At 41.5% G+C, this 23,560-nt stretch overlaps 1 protein-coding gene across 1 annotated transcript in view; it reads left to right on the forward strand.

Annotated features, from left to right (window-relative positions):
* LOC115644325 overlaps positions 1-23,560 on the forward strand; it is a 64,172-nt gene that overhangs the window by 21,405 nt on the left and 19,207 nt on the right. Inside the window, exons 6-11 of the mRNA XM_030548519.1 lie at positions 5,104-5,257; positions 6,538-6,769; positions 9,869-9,973; positions 11,577-11,856; positions 13,701-13,817; positions 23,155-23,297. Of these exons, the coding sequence (XP_030404379.1) occupies positions 5,104-5,257; positions 6,538-6,769; positions 9,869-9,973; positions 11,577-11,856; positions 13,701-13,817; positions 23,155-23,297 (1,031 nt within the window). The remainder of the gene's footprint in view (positions 1-5,103; positions 5,258-6,537; positions 6,770-9,868; positions 9,974-11,576; positions 11,857-13,700; positions 13,818-23,154; positions 23,298-23,560) is intronic.

Below are 23,560 nucleotides of genomic sequence, written 5' to 3' on the forward strand. Positions count from 1 at the left end.
GTCATCAGCATGTCCTCTGGAACAGCGATTAAGCATGAAGGGACATATGAGTTTTGTCTGCATGAAGTGCCGCCTGATAGAGCTGCTGGAAGAAAAGATAAGAGGACTGGAGATGCAGGTGGAAACTCTGGCTGAGTTTAGAAGTGGGTTTGAGCAGATGATGGAACACAACATGATGAGGCGCAGGGGACAAGCCCAGACAAGCGGATAGAAGCAGGACCAAAGAACTCTGAGGAGGGGCTGCTGGGTGAGGAAAGTGGACAGTGGAAGCATGTGACTAGGAGAACCAGGCAGAGGAAAAGACGCCAGCGATGGAGAAATAGAACTCAGGAACAGGTTTGCTGAGTTGGAAAATGAAGATGGAGCACAGCAGGCTGCTGAAGGAGAGAGGGCAAGGAAAAAGAGACGAGCAGCTAGTCCTCCAGAAGGAGGGGAGGAGTCGATGGAGGCGGCACCAAGTATGAGCCCTAGGAGGATTGTAAGGGCGAATACAAATCGAGAGGACTTGTGGCAAGCTGGTGTGGGGGATAGACCGGAGAATCACACTGTCGCCAGGAAAAGGCAAGTCTACGTGATTGGAGACTCTTTACTGAGAAGAATAGACAGGCCTGTAACTAGACCTGATCGGGAGAACAGAAGGGTGTGCTGTCTGCCAGGGGCTAAGATACAGGATGTGGACCTGAGGCTGAATAGGATCCTAGCGGGAGTGGGAAAGAATCCGTTGATTGTCCTTCATGTGGGAACGAATGATACGGCTAGTTACTCGCTGGACTGTATCAAGGAGGATTATGCCAGACTGGGGAAGACGCTCAAAGAAATCGAGGCTCAGGTGATCTTCAGTGGGATTCTGCCAGTTCCTAGGGCAGGGCGACGAAGGAGTGACAAGATTATGGCGATCAACAGATGGCTCAGGTATTGGTGTTACAAGGAGGGCTTTGGGATGTACGGTCATTGGGAAGCGTTTACGGACAGACGACTGTTCGCTCAGGATGGACTTCATCTAAGTAAGGAAGGAAATAGAATTCTAGGATGGAGGCTCGCCGACCTCATCAAGAGAGCTTTAAACTAGGAAGTTGGGGGAGATGGTTGGGAGATGTTCAGGAGATCTCCACACCGGCATATAACCTGGAGAGGGAAGTAAACAACTCGAGAGGGGATACCCTTGCGGACCAAAGAATTGATCCAAGGAGGAATAGTGGAGTAGAAACCAGATTAACGCGTGATGCTGGTGGTAGAAGGTCTGTGCACGACGGGGGAAAGAATGTCATTGACGCTAAACGCCAAAAATTAAAATGTCTGTACACTAATGCAAGGAGCCTAGGTAACAAGATGGAGGAACTGGAGCTACTGGTGCAGGAAATGAAACCGGATATTATAGGGATAACAGAAACCTGGTGGAATAGTACTCATGACTGGAATACAGGTATTGAAGGCTATGTGCTGTTTAGAAAAGACAGGAAGAAAGGCAAAGGTGGTGGAGTAGCCTTGTACATCAATGATGAGATTAACTGTAATGAAATAAGAAGCGATGGAATGGATAAGACAGAGTCTATCTGGGCAAAAATCACACTGGGTAAAAAAGCAACTAGAGCTTCCCCTGAGATAGTGCTTGGGGTGTGCTATAGACCGCCGGGTTCTTATTTGGATATGGATAGAGACCTCTTTAATGTCTTTAATGAAGTAAACACAAAGGGGAAATGTGTGATTATGGGAGACTTCAACTTCCCGGATATAGACTGGAGGACGAGTGCTTGCAAGAATAATAGGGGTCAGATTTTTCTGGATGTGATAGCGGATGGATTTCTTCATCAAGTAGTTGAAGTACCTACGAGAGGGGATGCCATTTTAGATTTGGTTTTTGTGAGCAGTGAGGACCTCGTAGAAGAAATGGTGGTAGGGGATAACCTTGGTTTGAGTGATCATGAGCTGATTCAGTTCAAACTAGATGGAAGGATAAACAAACGTAGATCTCGGATTAGGGTTTTCGATTTCTCGAGGGCTAATTTTAGAAAGTTAAGGAAATTAGTTAGGGAAGTGGATTGGACGGAGGAACTTGCGGATTTAAATGAAGAGGAGGCCTGGAATTACTTTAAGTCGCAGCTGCAGAAATTGTCGGAAGCCTGCATCCCAAGAAAGGGGAAAAAAACCATGGGCAGGAGTTGTAGGCCAAGCTGGATGAGCAAGCACCTCAGAGAGGGGATTAGGAGAAAGCAGAAAGCTTACAGGGAGTGGAAGAAAGGCGGGATTAGCAAGGGAAGCTACCTTGGTGAGGTCAGAACATGTAGGGATAAAGTGAGGAAGGCCAAAAGCCGCATTGAACTGGAACTTGCAAAGGGAATCAAAACCAATAGTAAAAGGTTCTACAGCCACATAAATAAGAAGAAAACAAAGAAAGAAGAAGTGGGGCAGCTATACACTGAGGATGGAATGGAGGTTAAGGACAACCTAGGCATGGCCCAATATCTAAATAAGTACTTTGCCTCAGTTTATAATAAGACTAGTGAGGAGTTTAGCGATGATGGAGGGAGGATAAGTGGGAATGTGGATATGGAGGTGGATATTACCGCAACTGAGGTAGAGGCCAAACTTGAACAGCTTGATGGGACAAAATCGGAGGGCCCGGACAATCTCCATCCGAGGATATTAAAGGAACTGGCGCGTGAAATTGCGAGCCCGTTAGCGAGAATTTTTAAGCAATCGATAAACTCGGGGGTTGTGCCGTACGACTGGAGGATTGCTAACGTAGTCCCTATTTTTAAGAAAGGGAATAAAAGTGATCCGGGTAATTATAGGCCTGTTAGCTTGACATCTGTAGTATGTAAGGTCTTGGAAAAAATTTTAAGGGAGAAATTAGTCAAGGACATAGAGGTCAATGGTAATTGGGACGAATTGCAACATGGATTTACTAAAGGTAGATCGTGCCAAACCAATCTGATCTCCTTCTTTGAGAAGGTGACGGATTACTTAGATAAAGGAAATGCGGTAGATCTAATTTACCTCGATTTCAGTAAGGCGTTTGACACGGTTCCGCATGGGGAACTGTTAGTTAAATTAGAAAAGATGGGGATGAATATGAAATTTGTAAGGTGGATAAGGAACTGATTAAAGGGGAGACTCCAGCGGGTCGTATTGAAGGGTGAACTGTCAGGCTGGAAGGAGGTTACTAGTGGAGTCCCTCAAGGATCGGTTTTGGGACCGATCTTATTTAAACTTTTTATTACTGACCTTGGCACAAAGAGCGGGAATGTGCTAATAAAGTTTGCAGATGACACAAAGTTGGGGGGTATTGCTAACATGGAGAAGGACAGGGATACTATTCAGGAAGATCTGGACCACTTTGTAAACTGGAGTAAGAGTAATAGGATGAAATACAATAGTGAAAAGTGCAAGGTCATGCACTTAGGGATTAATAATAAGAATTTTAGATATACGTTGGGGATGCATCAGTTGGAAGCGATGGAGGAGGAGAAGGACCTTGGGGTACTGGTCGATAGCAGGATGACTATGAGCCGCCAATGTGATACGGCTGTTAAAAAAGCAAATGCGATTTTAGGATGCATTAGGCGAGATATTTCCAGCAGGGATAAGGAGGTGTTAGTACCGTTATATAAGGCGCTGGTGAGACCCCATCTGGAATATTGTGTGCAGTTCTGGTGTCCCGTGTTCAAGAAGGATGAATTCAAACTGGAACAGGTCCAGAGACGGGCTACTAGGATGATCCGAGGAATGGAAAACCTGCCTTATGAAAGGAGACTCAAGGAGCTTGGCTTGTTTAGCCTGGCCAAAAGAAGGCTGCGGGGGGATATGCTTGCTCTATATAAATATATCAGGGGCGTTAACGTTAGGGAGGGAGAGGAATTATTTAAGTTTAGTTCTAATGTAGGCACGAGGACGAATGGGTACAAACTGGATATTAGGAAGTTTAGACTTGAAATTAGACGAAGGTTTCTAACCATTAGGGGAGTGAAGTTTTGGAACAGCCTTCCGAGGGAAGTAGTGGGGGCAAAAGACTTATCTGGCTTCAAGACTAAGCTTGATAAGTATATGGAGGGGATGTTATGATAGGATAGTTTAATTTGGGCAATTGATCTTAGATTATCACCAGATAAGTCTGCTCAATGGTCTGCAGGGAGATGTTGGATGGGATGGGAACTGAGTTACTGCAGAGATTTCCTTCTTGGGTGCTGGCTGGTGAGTCTTGCTCACATGCTCAGGGTTTAGCTGATCGCCATATTTGGGGTCGGGAAGGAATTTTCCTCCAGGGCGGATTGGCAGGGGCCCTGGAGGTTTTTCGCCTTCCTCTGTAGCGTGGGGCATGGGTCGCTTGCTGGTGGATTCTCTGCAGTTTGAGGTCTTCAAACCAGTTTTGAGGATTTCAATAACTCAGTCCTGGATTAGGGGTTGTATAAAAGTGGATGGGTAGGGTTCTGTGGCCTGCCTTGTGCAGGAGGTCAGACTAGATGATCATATTGGTCCCTTCTGACCTATGAGTCTATGAGTCTATGAATCTATAGCACATCTGGCATGTAAATATCTTTTGATGCCAGCTACAACAGTGCCATGCAAACTTCTGTTCTCATTTTCACATGACATTGTAAACAAGAAGCAGGCAGCATTATCTCCTGCAAATTGTAATCAAACTTGTTTGTCTGAGTGATTGGCTGAAATAGGACTGAATGGACTTGTAGGCTCTAAAGTTTTCCATTGTTTTATTTTTGAATGCAGTTATTTTTTGTACAAAATTCCACATTTGTAAGTTCAACTTTCATGATAAAGAGATTGCACTACAGTACTTGCAGTAGGTGAACTGAAATATACTTTTTCTTTTTTACAGTACGAATACTTTTAATAAAAAATAAATACAAAGTGAGCACTGTACACTTTGTATTCTGTGTTGTAATTGAAATCAATATATTTGAAAATTTAGAAAACATCCAAAATATTTAAATAAATGGTATTCTATTATTAACAGTGAGATTAATCACGATTAATTTTTTTAATCGCTTGACAGCCCTAATTATAACATTATTTCAAGGCAGTTTTGACAACATTAAACGTCAAATATAACTTTTAACTGTGTTTTTTCTATTTTTTCAAAAAAAGCCAAAGTTCTCAGAGTTGGTGAAGACACTTGAAACTCCAGAGGAGAACATAAGCCATATAAATGACTTCAGTGCAGCCAGAGAATTAAGAAAACTACAGTGGAAGATCAAGACTATTTTGGATGACTGGCTGGAACATTATCGAATGGCTTTTGGTCAGTCACTGTAGAAAAACATTTTAGTGATGATTTTAATAGTTTTCAGTTTGCTTTTACTTCATTGGGTAGTACAATGGACAAACTAGCTCAAGGCCTGTCCTTTGTCTTCTTGATCTGCAGTTTCAGACTTCATTTTATAGAGTGGCTTTTCTGGCTTTAAAATATTGTGCCTTGAAACAGACAGAAGGGCAGATTGTGAACTTCTTAATCACATTGGTGAATAGTTATTCACACGAAAGGTTCCTGTGAAGCCAAGGTGACTGTGGAGTAGGGTATCACGCAAGGTGAGCAAGAGAGGTGGGTTCTGGCCCTTAATGAGGAAGGCACTAATGACAGTGTCACTTCCACATTTCTCTGACTCAGTGGCACTGTAACTTTTGTTAGTGTTTGGGGTTAGGGAAAAATAAGTTTTTAAAAAAACAGACTATCTTAATAGGTTTCTTTGGAGCTAGATATTCCATATACATGTGCTACTACATTTAAGCAGTACATTATAATACATTAATTTATATTAGAATTCCTGTCTCTGCATGAAATTCATGTCTGGGCATTGGGCCAAAGTATGAATTGTGCACTTTTTAAGCCATATTTGATCATTTAAAAGGAACTAAAGTGATGTGTAGACCTCATGCTGGTCCTTTGCACAGGCATGAATTTCACCCACTGAGCACTGGCTGCATAAGATATTTCTTAAACTAAATCCTCGAGACCATGGCTTTCTGGTTCAGTATAATCTGGCAATGCCTGTATTTTGTAGTCTCTGTATTTTATTCCCTCCAAAGAGAAACATTCCATAATATTTGAGCCTTCTTGTAAGGAACATGAACTTGAATATGATCTTCCTTAGAAATTATTCCATTTCTCGTATATCTTGTCCATATTGTTAATCCTGATTATTTGTATCAATTCCCGTGCATAAAAGTAGCCACCAGCACAGCTGAAATGTAGGTTTGGTTGAGTTTTTTACTCCCCGCCAAAGTCACATCTGGTACAATAACCAGTCCTGCACACTAAGAGCAAAATCTTTCTCAAAGCTGGTAGGTCCAGGAGCACATGAAAAATATTAGAACCAAGATCTGTCACCTGAGGGAAGAATTTAGTTTTCATAGTTGGTCTTGTGCTCCTGAATACACAGTAGAAGAGTTCCACTTACAGGCACACGACCACAGCCAATTGCAGAAGAAGGGCTTAGTTTTTTGTTGGTTGGTTTGTTCTTTTTTTTTGTCTCCTAAGACTGACATCTATGGTGTGGTGGTGGTGGTGGTGGTGTATTTCAGAAATTGATTCGCCACATGTTCACAAAATGCCTGACCTTCCTCAGAGAGCTTTAAGAAAACGCACAGTGCAGTCTGCAGCTGCTCCCTTGGCTACCTCAATCGTACAGAGAGCACAAGAGAAGAACAGAGAGGACAGTGGAGCCTACGAGTCGGACAGCTCTCTCCTGCTAGCTCGTTTTCAATCAGTTCCTGCTAATAACATGCCGTGGGAGTTGTTGCATTATTCTCCCAGGTAAAAAAAAATAACATCATTTCTCAATGCCCACTGAAATGTTTCTGTTATGAGAACTTAATAGTGCATTATGGTGAATATTAGGTTATTCTAATTAAGCTTAATTATCCGTGGCATAGAACTGATTCTTTCACATACCCCCCGTCAAGATTTTTTCCCCACTTTGAAATTTAGGGTACAAAAAGTGGGGACTTGCATGAACACTTTTAAGCTTAATTACTAGCTTATCTGGTATGCTGCCACCAGCCAGAATTTAGTGTCTGGCACACTTTCTGTTCCCCCAAAACCTTCCCTGGGGAACACAGATCCAAAACCCCTTGGATCTTAAAACAAGGAGAAATTAACCATCCCCCTCATTTTCCCCCCAGACTTTCCCCTCCCTGGGTTGCCTTGAGAGGCTTCACACAGATCCAAACTCCTTGGATTGTAAAACAAAGAGGAATTAACCTTCCCCCTCCTTTTCCCCCACCAATCCCTGGTGAGTTCAGACCCAATCCCTTGGATCTTAAAACAAGGAAAAATCAATCAGGTTCTTAAAAAGAAAGCTTTTAATTAAAGAAAGAAAAGGTAAAAATTATCTCTGTAAAATCAGGATGGAAAATGCTTTACAAGGTACTCAGATTCATATAGACCAGAGGGACCCCCATCCCCAGCCTTAGATTCAAAGTTACAGCAAACAGAGGTAAAAATCCTTCCAGGAAAAGAAACCTTTACAAGTTGAGAAAACAAACATAAGACTAATCACCTTGCCTGGCTATTACTTACAATTTTGAAACATGAAAGACTGACTTAGAAAGATTGGGAAAGCCTGGAATGATGTCCCGTCCCTCTCAGTCCCAAGAGCGAACAACAAACAAAACAAAAAGCACAAACAAAGACTTCCCTCCACCAAGATTTGAAAGTATCTTGTCCCCGTATTGGTCCTCTGGTCAGGTGTCAGCCATAAACGATCTGTTTATGAATTTTAGGTTATTCTAATTAAGCTTAATTATCAGTGGCATAGAACTGATTCTTTCACGTACCCCCCTTGTGGCATTGTAAAAATAACAAGAACAAGTTAGTGACAGGAAAACCATGAGAGGTTTGGGAAAATATCCTGAATTGATCCTGGAATACAGTTTAAATAAAACATTACCTTTTTTTGGATTATCATCATACCTTTATATTACAGTAATATCCAGCAGCTTCATTCAGGAGTGGGGCACCATTGTGTCAGAAAGAGATCTTGGAGTCTTTGTGGATAGTTCTGGGGAAACATCCGCTTAATGTGCAGTGGCAGTCAAAAAAGCTAACAATGTTAGGAACCAGTAGGAAAAGGATAGATAATAAGACAGAAAATATCACAATGCCACTTTATAAATCCAAGGAACACCCACACCATGCATACTGCGAGCAGTTCTGGTCACCCCATCTCTAAAGATATATATTAGAATTGGAAAAGGTGCAGAGATGGGCAGCAAAAATTATTAGGGCATGGAACAATTTCCATATGAGGAGAGATTAAAAAAACTGGGAGTTTCATTTTAGAAAAGAGATGACTAAGGGGGGATATGAGAGGTCTCTAAAATCATGACTGGTGTGGAGAAAAAGTGTTATTTACCCTTTCACACAACACAAGAACTGGGGTCACCCAATAAAATTAATAGGCAGAAGATTAAAAACAAAGAAAAGGAAGTACAGTACTTCTTCACACAAGGGGTGTCCTGAGCCTGTTTGACAGAAGCTGGGAGTAGATGGGGATGGATCATTCAATAATTGCCCAGTTCAGTTCTGTAGAAGCGCTCGGCCGAGGCTTGTCCCACCACCTCGCAATAGTTCGCTATGGGCCCAAGCTCTGGGTCAGGCTGGCCAGTAAACAAACAGTCAGGAGCTTGGGCCCTTAGGCAGGGCTGAGCCAATAGTTCAATATGAGCCCAGGCCCTATGTCAGGGCGAGGCAGCAAACACGCAGTCAGGAGCTCAGGCTTCTGAGTGTGGGGTGTGAGGGGGCACACAGGCCCACCCACTCCACTGCGTCCCAGCCCAGGGCCCTAGCAGCAGCAGGAGACTCAGTGCTGTGTCAGTGGGGATCCTGACCACAACACACTGACATGAGATCTGGCTGGGCTGCGGCCAGACCAGGGTCAACTGCTCCTGGGCTACTTCCGGACTCCCCCTCATAGGGTACCTGGGTTAGGGCGGTGTCCTCGGAGGTTTCTAGCACTATCAGTTCCTCCAGGTAACGGAGGAACTGTCTAGGCTCGGCTGCTCCTTAGGGTAGGTGGCAAGTGGTAGGCTGGGCTGCTCCTCAGGGTAGCTAGGCGGGGCTGGGCTGCCTGGCCAGTCCTCGTGTTGGCTGCAACCTGCCGACGTGTCCCAATCCGGAGCTAGGCCACAGGCATCTGGCCTTTCCAGCAGCTGGTTTTCAAGTGAGCTCTGCAGTTGCTCTTTTCTACTTCCTGTCCTGCACCCTGCCCTCTGGGGGGCAGGTGCAGGACACGCTGGCTCTGCCCACGTTGGTGCTAGGGGAGGCTCATCCCACTGCCTTGCTACAAGTTCATTCCCTCTGAAAGCCTCTGGCCTTGGGCACTATTGGAAGACAGGATACTTGGCTACATGGACCAGTATAGCCGTTCTTATGTTTCTATGGGTTGTACACACACATGACAACCCAGGCCCTGGCCTGACCTGAAAATCTTGCCTTTTAAGGCCCCAATCTCCCCAATGACTTCTCCTGGGCAATATTAACTTGCACAGGGCCTAAGAAAACTTGAGATTTAGTTCTGCTCTGCCTAGAGTGCCAGTTATACAACTCCCATTAACCTATTGGAGCCATGCAACTAAACCAGAGAAATATAAAGGGTAATTTTTGTTCTCTGTGTAACCCATAGTCCTTACTCTTGCAGGTGTATTGTTCTGAATCACCTCCTTCAACCAGCTAAATTGCTTCTTTTGTTTACACCAGTACATAACAGGTGACGTTATTATCAGTTAATTGAAAAAGAATTTCACCCATGTATATGCACCATATATAGGTACATCTTAGTACTGCAGAACACTTATCTGCTTTGTTTTCCTGACATTTAAACTACTGATTATTAACCACTGTTTTCTCTTGCAGAATTTCCTCTTTAGTAAACAGCAATATCAAACCAGATCAGCCAAATGTGCCTCAGTTCAGTTTAAAGAAAGGCACCTCCGTACTACAGAACTCCTACATATCAGGGTAAGGAAATCTGAGCAGGAATTGGACAATGTTGATTCTTAGTGACTTACTGACAAGCCATTTACAAACAAGCATTTACTGACAAGCATCTTACAAACACTATTTTTTTTCCTGTGATTCAACACAATTATGTATGATTTCATTATAATACATTACGAATCATAGTAACTCTGTAAACCAAAGTAGTTTATTGTTGTCATACTTGAGATATCTGCTGAGAATGAGGTGATGTATAAGAAGACTGTCACATTCCACTACTTCTCCCTGTTGAGGATTTGCTGCCGTTTTTACTGATGCAGAGGTTCCATTAGCTATTTCCTTAAAGCAAATTTGCATTGTATTTTTCTTTTATTTAACTGAATTGTGATACGCAAGCTCAGTGATACCCCACTATGGGTAAAGCAAGTAAAGAAACAACATATTCAAATTTATACATGACCAGCCTGTAATTCCATCAGCAATCTGATATCATGAACCATGACACCAAAGCTCAAGTGGTTTCTTTTTGACTCCAGAATGCCAACATGGAATAATAACCCTGTTTTATGTCTATATTATACCTAGATTAAAAGAAATGTCTATTGTCTTCCTCCTGTATACAAGATCCCCTCTTCTCTTGACCCTCCTTCACACTTGTTTCTTATCCTTCTGTTATTTCCCTAAAAATCAGCTCCTTGCACCATACAATATACAAGGTCTAAGTATCAGATTCAAGCCAACATTTACTCATAGCTCTTTTCACTGCGATTCCTTACTCCTGGTACACTCATATAGGGACTGATACAACATGCTCTGATAACAATGGGGGTCTTGCCATTAACGTCAGTGGGCTGTGGATCAGACCAGTAGACTTCAAAATTCTTCCTGTTGCCTGCACCTTAGAAAAGATTTGCCTGCTGTGAGGAAATCATGTTGTGAAGCGGGCGTGGCAGGTTCTCTTTTACTGAAGTTGTGTGCAAGCCTGCAGCAAGATAGTACTTTGGCATTTTCCCAAGAAAGAAGATGACAGCTTTGCACTTCTACAGCACCTCTCATCCAAGGACTTTTCAAACATGATCTAAGCTTCACACTACCTGTGTGAGACCAGCAACACTAATACCCACACAATTCACGCTTAACTTCTGTGACTAAATAATTAAAACAGTCAGTCAGTCATAGTGTATTTATAAGGGCATGAGGTGCACGTGAGACCTGCAGAAAACCAGGGAGTCAGACCGGCAGACTTTGAAGTCTGCATTCAGGGTTGAGCAATTTTCAAAGCCTACTTGGCCAGCTTATCCAGTTAGGGAGAGCACCATCCAGCTTTCCCATCTGGCGAGCTCAGCAGCTCTGCTCCTGCAGAATTCAGGAACACCACAACATCAGAGATTTGGTCACAACTCTGGAACCTCAGCCCTTCAACTAGCTACGCATGTTGATTAACCAGAGTTCAGAAAATTTAGGTTTGACCCTGCTGTGCTGTTTACAGATTATGGTTTAAAATATGCTGTTCTTTGTATTCAGTTTATTTGACATTCTATTTAACTTGCTTCTGTTTTCACTTTAGCATCAAAGCGTTGACTGCCCTCTAATTTTCCCCTTTGCTTTCTATTTCTCATGACAGCGATAAACTATGGTTTACATCCCATAGTGCTTGCCCTATTGTCCTTCGAAGAACACTGGTGGGGCAGGAAGGAAAGATATGCAGATGTAGTAATCATCAGATTCCATATGTATCAGACCTGGAGTATGATCACCTTATTAACAACCAGATGTCTGCCCTGGAACAAATCATGGTGATCTGTGTGTCTTCTTCATTGAAAACAAATGAGGATCCAAGTGAAGACAAATTAGAGCAACTCTACGAGAGGAAGAACAGGAACAGAAGTATGCCATGTATTCAGGTGGGTTTCATTGGAGTTTAGCACATTTGAAAATAGTTTTTTAATAAACAACCCTTGGATCCATTTGCTGTTTATCCTGTCATCAAAATCTGAAAAATACTCTCACCATTTGAGTACTCAATACATTTGCATGGCTAGGAGAATATGAAATAGTAAATTAATCTAAAGACTTTCTCTTCACATTTATGGGATCAAGTTTAGTATGGTATAAGGCAGGGGTTCTCCTTTTTCTTTCTGAGGTGCCCCCCAACATACTGTAAAACCCCCCACAGCCTACCTGTGCCACAACAAATGTTTTTCTGCATATCCAGTAGATTAAAAGCCCAAGGCAGGCGTTAGGGGGGTAGCGAGCAGGACAACTGCCTGTGGCCCCCACACCACAGGGTGCCCTGCGAAGCTGAGTTGGTCAGGCTTTGGTGTCAGCCCTGGGCAGCTTGGGCTTCCTGCCCTGAGTCCAATGGAGTCTTAACACTGGCCCTGCTCTCTGGTTTATTTTGGCAGACCCACTGAAACTGGCTGATGTAAGGTACATGTCACAAAGTGGACACGAGCAAGTATGTTGATAAAAGTTATGTACAAAGGGAGTGGAACAAGATGTAAGTTAAAAGTTGGAGACAGAATAGTGCATGGTGGCTACTTTAACTTACACACTTTTATTGCTGTATTTCTTGCATCATTTTTCTCCCCGTCTCTAGGGCCCTGTCTGCACTGAGGATTTCCTGAACTGTTTCCCCAGCAATGCTGGGAATGGAGCACTAGCAGAAATCTGATCCAGATGTTTCTATCATCATGTTATCTAGTCTTAGATTGCATGATGATAAAAATAAATGCCAGTGGCTGAGCTACACTAATGCTTCCCACCATTATTAGCATGGCTGAATCTGCTGGAACAAGTCTGGGAGGATTTCAGAAAATCCCACATAGTTGCTGCCTTGATTGATGTGTACATAACACCAGTTTAAGCACCTGAACAGGTCCTTACAGATGTTTAACTTATAACCCCTCAGAAACTGGCCCTATAGTATATATCAATTTAAAGTAATATGTTTGGAAAAAATAGAATATAAGGGGTGAAATCCTGGTCCCATTGAAGTCAATAGGAGGACTCCCTTTGACTTCAGTGGGGCCAGGATTTTCATCCAAGAAGTTTAAAAGTGGAAGCTGGATCAAATACAAATTTAATACCTCCAGTCTGCAAAGAGGAGTAGAACTGGCACCACTCTTAAGTATCTGCTAAGAATTTCATGTCAGGGTGAGTGCCATGCATGTGGTTCCCCATAAAAGAGAGGAAAGGAGAGGCTCCTGGGTACAGGTGTATTCATGTGTGCATATTGCTCTTCCCTTCTGGAGACCTGGGTTCAAATCCCACTTAAGTCACTGGTAAAAATGGAGCTTTGGGTTGTCCATCCTAGTCCTTGGATATTTGTCCACTTCATAAAACCCTATACACTGCAGCCTTCTAATTAGTTCCTTCATGCTAGCAGTAGGATCACTAGCATTTTGAAAGTCAGGACTCCAGTACATTGAGAACTAAATGAGAAGCGCTCACCATAACTGGCTGCCCTCTCTCCTTTCATAAGCACTAGATTTAATTTTAAACTTACAGGTATGGCTTCTTTGAAAAAGTGGCAAATTAACCCACAAGGAGAAGTCCAACAATTATGAATATGATCTCCAAAAACGAGTGTGCTCAGAACAGCTGCCTGCCTTAGTCACAAAGAAGATAATTACTTCAGTTTGGCTCGTCAGGATTGGTGCAGAGGGAATATTATTCACTGATGATTGGTTAGAATAAGATTTATAGCCTACATATTTCTATAATTACACTTCCTGTGTTGCTTCAGGGTCGCCTGGACTCCTATCGTCTCCTCAAATATGACATCACCTCTGCAGATGAATTTACAGGTCATAAAGGTTCATTACTGGTGCAAAGGCATAATGTTGCTCCCGGCATGTTTTTGGTATGTTAAAACTGTTACCGCTATCTATATGTACAGCCAAATATTTTACTTTTAATGATATTACCACTATATTGGAACGAGACTATGACTTCTGATTGTCACCATGCTGCACAATGTGTCTATTCAGACACTCCTGGCAGTAGCCAGAACAGTCTTTCTTCAGAAGCCCAGGGCTCTGCCACTCTCATGCCTTGATCTTAGCTATTTGCAATACAGGATTTGCAAAACAAATTGCAGTATTCTAATTCTGCCTAGCAGAGGACTGCTGTACACGTGCCACTACTCAGTTCTTTAGAATATGAACCATGTTTCTTTTTCAGTTTCAATTACAACAGTTAGTTTTCATCATGTTTCTGCTAACATGGCTCTATTTCATTTAAAAAAGCTTTGAAGGTATATCAAACAGGGTATCTCAGTCTTTAACAAGGAGAAAAAGCATGACCTTTCAATCTTACTGAAAACCTTTTGCAAATCAGGAAGGAGTTTAAATCAAACGTACACTTTGGCTAGTTTAATGTAGTATTGTGCCAGGTTTGAATTCATTAGAACCCCAGGTAGATGACATACTAATCTTTTAATACTTGAGTGACTGGTGCAAAGATTTGGCCATAATAATTTATGTTAGAACTCAGCAGTAGTTATAAAAACTGTACAGAAGAGTTGATTCTTCAGCGCTTTAGTCCCATGCAATATTTGGCTAAGGATGGCTAAATATTGTTGAACTGCACTCCATTATTATTACACTGGGATCAAATTTAGTCCTTGAATCTCCATGTGAACACCACCACAAATGCTGTTTTTCCTTTAGCTATTCTTTGTTTCTTTCTTCTAACAACAAAAGTCTCCATTAATGACATAGTGGTTATTTCCCGTAAACCTGTTACTGATAGAGAGCAACAATAATCATTTCCTGCATTTGCTCAATATGAATTTTCAGCACTTGCTATGGCATTCAGAGTATAGGAGCTTTAATGTATAGGAGCTCCATTCCTGAGAAAAGTAATACACCCAGGGTTGTGAGTTCAATCTTTGAGAGGGCCATTTAAGGATCTGGGGCAAAAATCTGTCTGGGGGTTGGACTAGATGACCTTCTCAGGTCCCTTCCAACCTGTTATAGTCTATGATTCTAGGAAACATTCAAAACTGTTTCCATCAGTGAGAAGCCAATTATTACTTTTAAAATAAAAGGCAAAGAAAAACATTCCACATGAATATGCCCATCCGTGATCAACTTATCCGTCCACTGGGTGACACTATCGATCCACACAAAGTTACTGGATTGCATCTAAAACTGCAGAAAGTGTGTCTAAGGAAGATTAAATTTAATGTTTGACATTTCATTTCTCTGCACACTATTGCAGTATGTAGCATTTTGCATAAAATATAGTAACTTCCTCCTTGATGGTAAAGGGTAAATTTGTCAGATTAATGATATAACTAAAAAGTGTATAAAACGAAGTCCCCACACTATATTTACAGAGCTGATCGAAATCGGTGAAAAATAAATTGGCCATTTCTTAATGAGTGGAAAAGGAGACAATACAAGGTAGCTGAGCCCAATGTGTAGTTCATTGGGCATCACCACACACGTGCCAATAGAAAAACATCTCAGTCTGAATGACCCACCAGCTTGTGCTACAGAGGAGCACTGCTATAACAGGGCTGAGTAAAGATGCTAGCCAGCTACATAGAGATGTTTTGGCTCTGGTCCATATCACTGGTTTTGCATTTCCATATGGACGTGGTTTAGTGAATATGAAAAAAAGTTAGGAGGATAATGTAAAGCTTTATGATTAATGTTAATCCAGATGTTTACAGTAGTTCATGAACTTGCCTAACATTCGCAGTCATTTAGAACGTGTAGACAATGAATACATAGCAGTGGTTAATCTGACAGAATGAAATTTGTCCTTATCCTAGAAAGATGAACCACCAGTGTATGTTCAGTATCAATTCTGTAGGCAGGCCTGAGAGAGATAAAAGAGCACATGGATCTGGAATTGGTCTACCATATGGCTTTGATTATTCTTCCTAGAAATAGGATGGTGATTAGCAAGTTGTTAATGTCCAGAGATGTTTTCTTAAACAAGGACCAAACCACCATGTTTAGGTGTGGCTGGCAGTTTGGCTTTCTGAAAGGAGGTATTAACAGTCCTTTTCAATAACAGTCCCAGTGTCTTTCCACTGGCAAAACAACCAACCAGAAAAGAGATGTGTCAATTTGGTAACAACTCCCTAAGCATACCCAAAGCCTTAAAAATGAAACTGGGCAAAAAACAATTCGTACAGATGGTGCCTTCCTTCTATTCCTATGGAAGCATTCAAACCACACTGAATCAATTGATTTTAAGAAATAAGTCGATGATTCCTTATAGCAAGAACCATGTGACTTCCCATGCTGAGTCAGTGCAGTTAATCTGCCAAAAAGACTGGCTGCAATTTAGGAAAGTTTCATCAGCATGGCCAAGGAGGAGAAAATGTGACCACAGCCATGCCACAGAAATGCAAATATTCTCCATGAGCCCTTTGACCAGATCTACGTGAAACTTCCAGCAACAGCACTCCAGCCTTCTGCCCTACTTCAGGTTATTTGTATACTATGGTGATCTGCAAAGCCAGTGAGGGGGGAAGGATGCCTCCAACTGCTACTCTGTATGTGGTCACAGACAACAGAGGGCCATAATGTTCCATAAAATCATCCACACACTGGCCCAAGAGCTGAGTAATAAATTACCTCAGAACATTCTGGAATCTCAGAGTCCATCATTCTCCAGTGGTAGATCCACTTAAGAGCCAGGAATGGTGCCGACCTCAGCCTAGAGGAAGTAACTATCTAAGGGCAAAGGGGGTACTGTGCATTCCGATTAGGTACTTGTTTGCGGTTGACCATGGGCTTCTCAGGATTTGAAAAACCAGAAAACAAGTAAATTGTTGAAAGTCACATGGAAATTGGTTGCAGAGCCAGAAACAGAACCTTATTCTCCTGACTCCCTGTCCAGTTCCTTAGCCACAATACCATCTTTCTTCCCCTTCCCTTTTTTCTTATTACTTTAAAGTTGTATGCAAAAGAAAGCTGACATCTTCAAATACAGATATTAAGTATTTCAATTTTGCTTGTGTTTTAAGTTTGTATGCAGCAAAATGAATATTTCCAGGAAGGAAAGGGTTATTTTAAGCCCTGTAAATTTAGGAATGCAAAATTAAATATTTTAATTTTTTTACCTCAGTGCAGCCAACTAAATTTCCTCTAATTGAGTCAACACCCTTATGAATTTCTTTAGATGAACAGGAAAAAAAAAATCTCCAGAGGAGCACAATTGTCATCCTATGATCAAAAGGCCACTCTTAGCTTGTCTAAAAGGACAGTGTCCATCCTTAATTTCCTATTTACGTAACTATTAAACCAATAAACACAATCAAGTAATGGTAAAAAAAAAGGAAATAAGTTGTACAAATTTAAATAACTTCATTAATCAAGGGAAATAAAATGTTTTGTGATATGAATAATTGGATTTTGAACAATTTTCTAAATGATGATTTAAATGCCTTGAAGTAATAGTTTTACGGAAGCATTCCAGCAATGCTATTTGCTCCCGGGGCAGCCACATCTCTCTGAACACGTTATGTGCTTCCCGTCATGGGGACAAATCCACCCCCAGCTTAGGAATCTTTGGCTGGGATTCAATTCCTGTGCCTACAAAACATTAAAGAGCTGCAAGCTGAGAGGGGAAACCAAGATTTAACACTGCTTTTGGATAAAGTGGCTTTTCAAAGGCATTGTTCGTGCGGAATTAAAAAAAAAAAAACAAAAAACCTCCTTCATCCGGCTTATTTTTCTTCCTTAAAGGATTTTAGCTGCTCTGCCCAATTTAGATGCTTTTTTCAGCTTTTTAGTATATATGTGATTCATGAAGAATTGACATAGTATCAACCTCGTTAATCCAACAGTAACAAGGCATGATATGTATTACCAGGAGACAAGTTCATTCTTAAACTGGAATAAGCCAAAATCAAAATAACCTGCTTTGACCCACAGGTACTGTAATAGCTGCAGGGAGGATGGTTGTAAGTCATTGCATCTGAAACTGAACATGAAGATGATGCAGAGGCTTCAGCTGGTATAGGATTTGGCTACCCACCTTCTCCTTGGCTCAGGCTGATGTAGAGCACATCAGGCCTGTGCTCAAATCTCTCTACTACTCCAGTCAGTTTCCAATGCCAGTGTAAGGGCTGGGTCCTAATTTTCAAAGCAATTAACGGGTCAAGCCCCAGTTACCTCGAAGACCAACTTGTGATCTATAAATGCCCACAACAGTTGCTCTTTTCTAGGGCTATGCAGATCACAAAGCCCAGGATGAAGCGCATGAGGGCTGCAGACAAAATTTTCTCTGTTGAAGGGATCCTGCTATGGAACAATCTTCTAGAGATCAGGTGAATTCCAGTCTGACCATCTTTAGGAAATCTTGCAAGCCTTCCTCCACCATAAATGACACAATTGAAAACACCTCTTTTATTCTAAAACCCCTTTCAACTGCCCCTCACATCCCATTCCTTCCCATCCCCCTTAAGCCCCTCCCCCCCAAACTCCTATCTCAAGGAGAGTTCTGATCTCATAAAGGGAGGAGTGCCAGAGATTCCATGAAGTCCTCTAGTGACTGCTTTCATGACTAATTCTAGCCAATGTCAGAGGAGGATTGCTCCCACACATAGTTAGTGGACTTGGCAGTGGTAGGTGCCTGCATTGGATGCCTCATTACCTCAGGGCTTGCAGTAGCAGGAAGAGATCAACTGCAGAGTTTGCACTGATGATCCCAAGAGCAGGAAAAAGCAGCAGGTCGAAGCCACGCATACATTCCCTGCATAGGGAACAGGACATGTAATCTGGGTCCAGGATGGCTGACATCTGCTGACGCATGTTGGGATAGGAACAGAAAGAGCAAAAAATAGAACTGTAAGTGGAATGAGGAATTGGAGAGGCATGAGAAAGGATAGTGCTCAGTTAGCAAAAGCCTAGGTAGATAGGCTGGCAGAAAGACATGAGAGGCAGGAGAAGGAGTAGGGGAGAGACAGACAGACAGAAAGGGGAGATGGAGAGGTTGGTGGCAAAAAGACAGGGCTGTGAAAAGAAAAAAAGCAGGGATACAGAGAAAGTGTAAGGAAAAAAACTGAAATATGGGGACCCCATAGAAGAATGGAGAGGGGGGAAGAGAGAGAGAGGAGGAGAGCTAGGGAAGCAACAGACAGGAAGAACAAGAAAAAGCAAACAAAACAATGCAGGAATCAGCAGAGCAAGGAGTGAAGATGGGGGAAAGCAATACAATAAACATGGTTTAGGTTAGTATATTTTAGGTAATTTAGTCATCTTCTTGCCTGACCAATGAGAGGGAGTTCACTGGAAGGGGAGGGGCTGATTGCAGTCTAGTGGAGAAGAGTCAGGTAAATGCTAACCAGTGGGAATGAGAAGCTGGGCAGCACCCAGGCTCACATGTCCCCTGTGTCCTCAGCACTCCAGCCAATGCTCTAAAGATTTGTAGTAGTTTCAGTTATGATATGCAAATTACTACAAGAGCACTTTGGACTCCTAAGAGAAAAACATGTATGTCATGCTGCTGCTCCTGACGACGTTGGGCTTCTATTGGAACACACTGGCCTGGACTTTGTGTACCTTTTCCGTGAATTCTGTGATCACAAAGAAACTCACAAAACTTTGGCTCAGTGCTGGCAGGAAAACTAGGAGAGAGCCATGTTCCTCTTCGGGATACCTGAGGCAAAATGTGCATGAAGAATTTGCCTCAGGTTTCTGCAAGGGAAACATGGTTCCAGCAGTTTGCATTTAGCTGCACTCAGTGCTTGAGGTGGAGCATTGTTGCCACACCCTCTCTCACACACATCATTGCCAAAGACAGTTAAAGATGGAACCAGATCTGGATCACCAGATGGAAGGGGAGTTCCTTTGGTTACAAAACTTATGCTGCTTGACCCAGACAGTTCTGGAAGCATAGAGAAGAAGCAGTGCCAGGCAAGACACTGCAGTGGTGCCCAGCTACCAGAGTAATTCTCTGCTTAGATTTCCAAATGCATGTGTGAAGAGTGACCCTCTCAACAATGGCTTCAGCACTTTTTGCTAAAGAGTCCTTTGGGGCATCGACACCACACACTTTATGACTGAAAGAAAAATGGGTCACAAATGCATGAAACAATATCACTCTGCCTGCTTTCACCTACGAAATTAAAAATGCCTGAGATTACCAAGGGTTTCTCCCATTTCTCCATTAAAAGTGGTGTCCCATGTTGTGTTCTTCACTGGTTACATTTCAAATAAACAAACCTTGGTTTGAGCACAAAATGAAGAAAATCCAGTAACCCCAGGGATCTTCTTCCAGTGAATACACCCATTGTTACTTTAATATGTGTTACTCTAAAAATTCAAAACATCTTGACTAGGAGTGTGTTGCCTGCTGAGAAGCTTCCGTGAAGCGAGCCAGATGTTTCCAATTGTGAACCACTTGGGACTTCCCACAACATGAGCAGTTTGGGATATACCCTGAACTTAGCGATTTGTATTATTTCAGTATTTTTAACACTGTGGACTTAATTCTTATATACACTAGGCCCCAGAATGGTGTAAAGGGCCTTACTGAGAGACTCAGACCCAGTATGCTGTCATCTATCATTAAGACAGAGAGAAAAAACAAAGAATAGCTCCATCCTTATTCATTTTGTAGCTGATATCTCAGCAGGCTTTTCTTAGAGCCCCATTTATAAACCATCCACAGGCTGGCTCAATGAAGAGCAGCTTTGGCAATTGGGTAAAAATTATTTGTTTTTTCTTGTGTCTGCTGTGATGGTATTCAGCTTTGTGATACTTGAGTAAAAAAATGTAAGGTATTGTCCTGTGAGCTGCTGAGTTCCCTCTGGGAAGTGCCAATTAGTCAGTTTTAATTGACTTCTAGAGGCATTGTGGGTGCTCAGCACATAGCAGAATCAGGCTGTTACTCATTACACACCAAAAAATCTTCACATTTATGGGTGACCCGGGCCACGGTAAGCCCCTCCCATCACTTTTCAATGCCAACTTCCATGTTGGGAGTGCAGATTAAATGCAGGGGGTCATGAGTTTGGCTGTAGCAGCATTTTGTTAATAACAAATTGTTATTAGGGGGGAAACATGTAGAAATTCTGAGAGGAGGGCCTTGTCCACAGCATGCGGATCCAGTCTTGCAGAGGTTGGGCTGCATTCAGCACTATTATGATTCCACTGATTTCATGAGGTTATACTAGTTTTTCATTTGGTTCATTATGCCCAGTATATAAGGTCACTTTTACCAACAGACAAATATTGTGACTGAAAACAAATGTAGCCAGCATAAAAGTTGAGACCTAAACCCACAAAAGAAAGGAACATCTGAGTGGAAGGGGAAGCTGCTGCTACATCTAGTTAACTCCAGTTCAGCTTCGGCGTTATAGCACACATTAGACTCTTCTATTAGAGGCTGTCAATTCCAGACAATGTTACATATCCTGCATGTATTGCCCTCCTTCCCCACTTTCCAAACAGATTGTTGCACAAAAAAAATAAACACAAAACTCTGTCCTTGTCTATCCTACAGCACCAAAAAGTTACGCTTTACTTCGTTTTTACTATTGTTAAAATATTAAAACCAATTCCTTCTGCTTCCCTTGCATATAGTACACAGGGGCAAACTCCTATTCATACAGCAAACTATTATACATGGAGTTTTTGTTACCTGGGGAATGTAGAGTAGGCAGTTAGCAGCAAATAGTAAAATAGTTCTGTCAACCAGGATCTAGTACAGATGGTGCCACACAACATGGTTTTGGTGATGCAAACTTGATTTTCAAGGCAGTGTCTCACACATGGACTGAAATACTAAGCACCATCATTAAGATCTTACCAATATTTGGTGCTTGCCAACCTGTAGGACGGTCAGTACTGAGAAACTGAGGCAGTTATTCTCCTCTTTAGCTCTGATTTGCTCTCATACTTTGAGCAAGTCAATGAATTACTCTGTGCCATAATTTCCCATTGGCAAAACTGGGATAATACTTCCCTTCCTATGTAAAACACTTTGAGATACTTGGATGAAAGATGTTAAAGGCAAAGAATTATTATCGGAACCAATCAAAAAATTTCTAACCAAGATTTTTCAAAGAAAAATAGCCTTTTTACAAAAATATTGGTTTGTAAATTGTGGTCTACGTATTTGCAAACAAATATTTGTGTGAAATTTTTTATCTATATATAAAACTTGGAAACAAATATACATTACATTTTATATATATGTAATTTCACTTTTTAAAGAAAATTGGTGCCTCTCTTTTAATTGAAAACATTAATGAAAATGTTATCAGTATTTTTCATTTACCAAAAATCAGGATTTTCAATAAATGCTGAAAAACACAGCTTTTGGTAAATGCAAATTGTCAATAATCATTTTCATAACACTTTTTAATATTTTATTGAAAACATTATCAAAAGTTGCAAAAATATTAAAAATGCTTCATCTCAGAATATTTCATAATGAAAAACAAGTACAACATTTTGAATATTTTTGCAAAATAATACTATATTTTTTCTTTTTTAACAGCTCTAATTATCTTTATTCTCCTGGATTAGTTGTCAGGGAGAGATGATTACAAAAGACTTAGTTTATGCCTGGATCTGGCTTTAGATCTGAAGTGTGTCTGTCAAACAGAAACAGTGCCATCTAAAGCCTGCAAATCTAAAGCGCTCAATGTGTGACCTTCGTCAAGTCACTTACCTCTCTGAATCCCAGTTTACCTATCTTTAAAATGGGGTATAATACTTATCTGATGAGTGTAGTATGAGGTTTCATTAATGTTTGTAAAGGGTTGGGGAAGAGGTACCACAATTTCCCATTCCTGTTCGCTCTAAAAACATTTATTAAAACACTGAACTAGAAAATGGGTACAATGCAAAACTAAAGTACCCTCATTACAGAATATTCTGCCAGTTTCCCTCCCATTCACACTACTTTCCTTATGCCATATCATGCCTTACCTAATCTAGATTGTAAAGTCCTCAGGGCAGGTAGCTGTGTTGTTTGTTAGTTCATGAAGCACCATACAGAATGTTGTCCTGTATGCAGAGGAATGAAGTGCTTTGAGACACTTCAGAAGTATGACACTTTTTAATAAAATAATGAAAGGCCAAAGCTCAAGGCAGCAATTCATGTAAATAGCTAGGCTATTTCAGAGTCATTCCTGTCAGTTCTTCAACCTAATTTCCTCATTTAAAACAACAGGTGGCTGTTTCTATTTTAATATTCTTTTCTTTTTCTATGTTCCTTGGCAGATGTACATTCAAGGAAAGCTGCTCTTTGCCAATTATATTTTCAATGGATATAGCAAGTCAGCTAAAGACCTTCAAAAACAAATAGCAAAGACCAGGAGTGATTACCATATGGGCTACTGTCTACCCAACGATTTCAGATTCAGGTATTTTGCTTTTTCTGTATCTAATCACCTCCTTCTGGGAAGCTTTGCTCCCTCTGTCCAGTTTTTTACATTTAATTTGTTGCAATCCAAAACAACATAGGCAGTATTTTCAATATCAAAGGGCTGCTATTTATGACACATTGACATATTGGCTGTTGTCATAGTACTACAGATAGGATTGTTTACTTCTCACCTCATGCAGGCTGCAGAATCATTTTTAGCAAATTCTGCTATTGCCTTGTATCTGGGAGCTAGGTGCAGGT

The sequence above is a fragment of the Gopherus evgoodei genome, chromosome 1 (genome assembly GCF_007399415.2).
Source record: "Gopherus evgoodei ecotype Sinaloan lineage chromosome 1, rGopEvg1_v1.p, whole genome shotgun sequence".
NCBI lineage: Eukaryota > Metazoa > Chordata > Testudines > Testudinidae > Gopherus > Gopherus evgoodei.